General features: G+C 45.9%; 1 protein-coding gene across 2 annotated transcripts in view; it reads right to left on the bottom strand.

Annotated features, from left to right (window-relative positions):
* REEP3 (receptor accessory protein 3) overlaps positions 1-6,086 on the bottom strand; it is a 38,794-nt gene extending 32,708 nt beyond the window's left edge. The window contains exons 1-2 of one of the 2 annotated variants that reach the window (XM_072040061.1): positions 5,939-6,052; positions 1,335-5,176 (exon numbers count right to left, since the gene is read on the bottom strand). In XM_072040061.1, coding sequence (XP_071896162.1) covers positions 1,335-1,480 — 146 coding nt within the window. In that variant the 5' untranslated portion in view covers positions 1,481-5,176; positions 5,939-6,052. Of the gene's footprint in view, positions 1-1,334; positions 5,177-5,938 lie in introns of both variants that reach the window. The other variant, XM_027463809.3, reaches the window with a different exon arrangement.
* Between the last annotated feature and the right edge of the window lie 2 nt (positions 6,087-6,088).

The following is a 6,088-nucleotide window of genomic DNA, read 5'->3' on the forward strand; positions in this document are numbered from 1 at the left end:
ATGCATAATCTGAGTAACAGGAGACTTGCTTTTAGACATAAGAGAAACCATGTGTTCCAGAACTGAGTCCTAGCGTGGAAAAAAAAAAAAAAGACTGGCAGACAAAAGTGAATAATAAGAGTGCAGTGCCAAAGAATTAGGTTCTCGTTAACGTTACAGCTTAAGGTAATGTTATTATCAAAACTAACCCAGACATCCCTGAGCTAGTGACCATTTTCCTCCTTTACATGGTTTTGATCAATGTGTTAGTAAAGGCGTTGGGGGGAAGAAATAACAAAAACCAGACAGTTGTTGGAAGGCACAAGCACAAACTGTTTTCTGATTTTCCCCTTCCAGCAGTGCAAGTTCCAACAGCTCTCTTTATTAGCAGAAGAAAGCAAAGCATTATGTCAGACTTCTCACTTCAGGAAACTTCTCCTTCTGTGGATCCCTGCATTTTAATGCTGAGTTAAAGGCTTTTTGAAGAAGTTGCGCTGCATTCGTTTTCAACACCAAAGACAAGTTCCAACTGTCTTCAGGATATGCGAGCAGTAGTTCAGAGATGATTAACACGGGGAAAACATCCACCTAGTTAAACCTACTTCCACGTCAATGCTCACAGACTAGCCATAGAGCACAGCAGAAACCAAGTAACGCCCTGTTATTTGGTTAGGGATAAACTCAGCTAGGAACTATCAGTGTGGGCTCAGCACACAGTGAGCCACTCGGGGGTGTTTTAACTCCACCGTGCCTGAAAGCATCTCATTGCATCGGCTGTCGTGTCTCATCCAAGCTAGCCATGATTCAAGTCAGGCTGGTCAGCAAATAAAGTGCAATGTATCTTTCCTACCTACATTCTTACATACCTGATCTCATTTATGCACTAGGAAATTGCTACAATCTATTTTGGCAAGCCCGCAAGATCTGAAAGATTCACAACGGATCGTATTATTTTCCACTGTAATATTGTCTTCTTTTTGTTCTCTAAAAACCCCGAAGGGCTAAAAGGTACTTCCACACAATGGTGGAGGCTTTGAAATTTCAGAAACAGAAAAAAAAAAAAAAAAAAAAAAGAAAAAAAAAGGATTAATAATGGCAGAGAAAGCTCTGCACATGAAACACTAGAACAGAGGTTTTACCAAACACATTTTAACATATATTTTTGAAGAATTTCTGATCAAGGATTAAAAGCATTAATACAAAGCAGTTTTTATATATATATATATACACATACATATACACACACACACATATATATACACATATATATAAAAATATCAGAATTCAGCCTGGGGCCTTTCCCAGGGATGTCCTTATAAGAGCATATCAGGAGTTGGCTCTATGCACAAACTAACCAGCAAAGAGGCAAGCTGTTCCATCTATGCTGCAGAACCGCTTGAGATCCTAAAATACGCTCTGACAGAGCAGACATTGGTTTGCAGAACATACAAGAGCGGAGGTTGTTTGTTTTAATTAGAAATGTCCTTTTGTGCCAGACCATGCAGTTCTTGGTATTCCTTTATCTGCAACGCATAGGACACAGATGTGGATTTCAGCACGTTTTGTAACAGAGTACATGCCAAGATCATTAAGTAAGAATGTCAGACGCCGCAGCACGCCTCTAGTTGTGCTCCATCTGTTTCCAGTGAGCTGCAGTTTGCCATAGGCTGCAAGTGCTGACCACGCATGCTCTGCATCTGCAGAATGCCGTAAGCACAGGCAAGAAAAGAGCAGCTCGACTGCACAGCAAACATTGACACAGGGAAAGGTGTGCCAGGCAGGCAGCGGGGACGCTGATCTCCAACAGATTGCCAGACCTCCTTGTTTGTCACTGCACTCACCTGCAGAATAGGTATTAAGTCAAGTTTATTGAGCAGACGCTTTTTGCTGTACATTCGGATTACCTAAGCGTGAAGCTGAGCTACAGACAGAAACACTCGTATGACTTCATTGCTCAGTTATATAAAGGATTTTAAACTTTCACATAGACAATATATTTAATCCCTGGACTTGGATATACTTACAGATTCCCCACTATAAAATTTAAGGCCCTTTAAAAATTCTGACACCTTGTTTGATTAGAGCAGCTGCACTGGTATTACTGGAACGAGATCCAGCACAGGAACGAATAAGCAGCAATGTGCAAACGAAGAAGGCAGCTCCAGAGTATGTTTTAAGCAGCCTGGCAATACGCTGACACCGAAAACATTGCTATTTTCCTCCTGCAACTTCTCATTCTCAGCGTGGCACTTCCATGGCACCTAGCAACTACGTGACAGCAGCACGAGCCGGTTCGGTTCACTGCCACCGATCAAAGATGCTCCTCTTCCATTTCAGTCGACAAACAACCAGAACCATCCTGTGCTGCACAACTTCTGGACCCTGCGGAGAGCAGAGGGTGAGGGGAGGGCAGAGGGAGGCTGGCTCCTCCCAGCAACAAGCCGGTTAGATGTTTCAGCACAGCACTAAGAGTCAAGGATAACCGACACTCGATGACCAAATCATACAGTTCTGTGGACAGACAGCCATTTCAGCACCTCTCTCCAGCTCTGTCACTCACTGTGACAGCAAATCCTTTCCCCCGCCACAAGTGCAGCTGCAGTTTATAGGCCTTTACACTGGAAGGCACTCGGCATCCAACAGCACTCTACATTCTCCAGGCCTCATCCAGCTGGAAGCATCCAACCACAAGAAGTGCAGGCTGCAAGCAGCTGAGGAAACTCTCCCGCAAGTGGCCCTTCTGCCCTGAGGACCGGGCTGTACAGGCCTCTTACTTCCACACACCACATGGCAGTATCGTTACCCAGTTCTGCATAATGAATTATCGTTGCTTCAAGCAACATGTTTGAGAGCAGTTTCATTAGCTAACATGAGTGAACATATTTTTGTACTTGTTTTTAATAAAGCCCTATTTCAAGAGCAAGATATAATCCAGGTTTAGAAAGTGAGGAAGTGTACACAGGTACATAAAACGTCACTACCACCCTACCCTAAAACAGAGATTCCTGATGACTGTGCCATCAATACAGGAGCTGTGGCTTCAGCTGTCCTCTCTCAGATGTCTAGCAACTCCAGGGGCAGCTGCATGTCTGGACATTTCAAACAACAATACAATAGTAAAAGCAGAGTAAGACAACACCTGGGGAACTGTGACGAAATAAACAGTTCTAATCTGTCAAGTAGCAGAAGCTGAAAGGCCAATACCACTACTTATCTTCAGGTCTCCTCACCCGTGCCCCAGTCTTGGTCCAGCTCCACGTAGCTATGGAGTACTCCAGAACCAAGGAACGCTTGCTGAATCATTTATTTGTACATCTCTTGCTCCTTGCAAGGCTCTAAAATGCAGGTGGGGAAAACAAGCAGAGACACAAGACAGGCAGAGAAAGGCAGCTAGTAGTAGCTCTGAAAAACGCGTTCTCCTGGGGCCTACTACAGCTCACCCCTTCCAAATATCAAGGCTTCAGAATAACTGGACGGAAAATAAAATTAACTTCAATACAAGGGCAGAGAGTGCTGCAAAGCAACACAGATGGGGAAACTTTAGTTTTTAAGTGAGGAGGGGAAAAAAGTTAACAGATTACAGCAGACAGTCTGCTTCAACAGATTGCAAGAACAAAATGGCCATCTACTTTGTATTTAGGATGCATCACATCTTTGCTTGGCACAAGAGAAGAGTCTGATCTCATCCATACCAGGCTGTGACTGACAAGTACTCAGTGTGTTTACTATTAAATACACTGTCTCAGCAACTGATGTGTACACAATTGCTCAGACCCTACAAACGAGAAGAATGAGCAATCAGAGCAGACTAAGTCAGACGCAGGCTGTATTAGAAGCTCACAAGACAGGCAGCCATGAATTTAAAAAGTTCCCACCACTAAAGACCAAGTACTTGACAAGGTGCCCCATCTTGAGAAGCCTTCTGAGACCCTAAAACAAATTACTAACTTTTTGTTGGTTTTGGAAGTGCAGAAGAGGAAAAACACTGCAATAATTGTTCTTAAAACTGTTGCAATAGCCAGTACTTTAGAATTAATAACCTGTACTTACTTTAACAGCGCCCCATAGAAGGAAAACTTTAAAATGAGGAGGTATTGTAATTATGTGCTTCAAGGCTTTGGCTTCTTGACAGAAAACAAGACACAACACTAGTGCAAAGTATTGCACGTTTATATGCCCAAGTACTTAGAGAGCGAAGGGAAAAAAATCTGTTAAAGCAAACTTTTGCCAAAGATAACATGAAGCAACGAATTTTAACCACTCCCCGTTCCCCATGCATGACTCTTCAAGACAATTCACATGCAATTACGAATTCTAATTCTCTACTACCCCTATTCCCTACTTCCTTAAGGTAGTAAGGAAATTATTTCTGTGGAGCTGATCCACCCCAAATTACAGACTCTCAAACTGAACTAGAAGTGAGTTTCCTTGGCAAGTGTGCCTCACAAAAATCCTCCGTGTGAAAAGTCAGTAGAGGGCACTGTGACACACCCACAAATCCACATTTTGCTGCTCTTTTGGCCCAGAAAATAGTAGGTCAGTCAGAAGAGGAGGAATTCTGCAGCAGCTAGAGCAACTGCTGCCCCTTAGTAGCACTCGTGAAGGAAACAGGTATTCCTGATGGCTACACAAACGCGACAACACAGCTTTTTGGACTTGCTATGGACAGCACAGGATCTCCACAGCTCTCATACACAACAAAGTCACCCAGCTAAGATTAAAATGTTACAGTAAGTAGGAGAGAACCTCGTCTTGGTGGCTATATGCTGGTTAAAAGTATTTCCATCTTTTTCTTAGAAGGTTTAAGGAAAAGGTAGCATATTTCTTCCCAACTGATGACACACAAGTCAGGGAAACAAAGCCAATGGAACAGACTGGAAAGATACCAGGAAGGAAAACAGATGGAGGAAGACGGCATAATGAACACTGAGTAAAGAGGACAAGGAGGGCAGTCTTGAGACCACTTGATTGAAGACCTCTTATGTCTCACAGCCTCTATTTAATTTCACCTTTCCTTTCCACGTGAATTTTGCTTTATTAAGCAAAGTTTATGCAGTCTGGAGACTATTGTTTAAGTCCTCTCCTGGCAAAGTTAAACAACAGACTCCAGGCTGTACGAAGTTCTCTCTTGGGAGCACTGAGCACTCCCCTCTCTTCCTGGGCAGAGGGGCACTGGCAAACTGGTTTAATCCCACAGCTAGGAAACAAGGGCACAAGAAGGAGGAGAGGATTTATAAATAGTATTAAAGACTCCCTTTTTAGCAAAAATAATTAGCACACACAAACCAGGGAGCAACAGCAACCATCAAACCCAACCGCAAAACATGTCGTCCTTTATTATCTCCTGCAATAGCAGGTACTCCAATGCACAAATTGATCTTCAGTCCCTACGATGCTGGTTCGGCCCACAAAGGACCTAAACGCAAACGCAATCCTTAGTGGCTTATTTCACATTAAAAACAAGCAACTTGACACGAATCTGGTCACTGTAGTTGAGGCGCTCAGCGCTGCTGATACCGCTTTTACAGCCAGTGCAGTTGACGAAGCAGTTAAACCAAGAATTGGCTGGCTGGTGTCTCTGTTCCCAAGCAGAAACAGGTTCAGCAGCCACATCTGACTCCCAGACAGCATGCCTATGCATCTCCCCTCCAGTGCCAGGCACTGCCCGTGGGAACAGCACGCTGACAGGGCGAGCGGGCGGCAGCTCTTCCCGCAGCCCCTTCCCAGCAGGGCTCGCCCCCTGCCAACCCCAACCACGGGGCTGTCCATGTAGCAGGGCTCAGTGACCCCAGGAGCCTCAGGGAGGGCAGCGGGGAGGCAGCAAGGACGCGTACCTGGCGCTACCAGGAGGCTTCCTGACGGGATAATGCTGCCGTGCGACCTCCACCCGCAGCTCGCTCCCTCCCTGCCTACCGAGCCTGCCCGCGCTCCCCCGGCCCCGACCCCCAGCCCCACTCACACGACGGCCCGGGAGATCATCCAGGACACCATGGCGGCGGCGGCGGCCGCGCGTCCCCTTCGCAGCCGGGCCCCAATGGCCGCGGCCCCGCCCGGCCCGGCCCGGCCCCGCCCCGCCCGGCTCGGCTCGGCTCGGCTCAGCTCGGCGGCC

The sequence above is a fragment of the Anas platyrhynchos genome, chromosome 6 (assembly GCF_047663525.1).
Source record: "Anas platyrhynchos isolate ZD024472 breed Pekin duck chromosome 6, IASCAAS_PekinDuck_T2T, whole genome shotgun sequence".
NCBI lineage: Eukaryota > Metazoa > Chordata > Aves > Anseriformes > Anatidae > Anas > Anas platyrhynchos.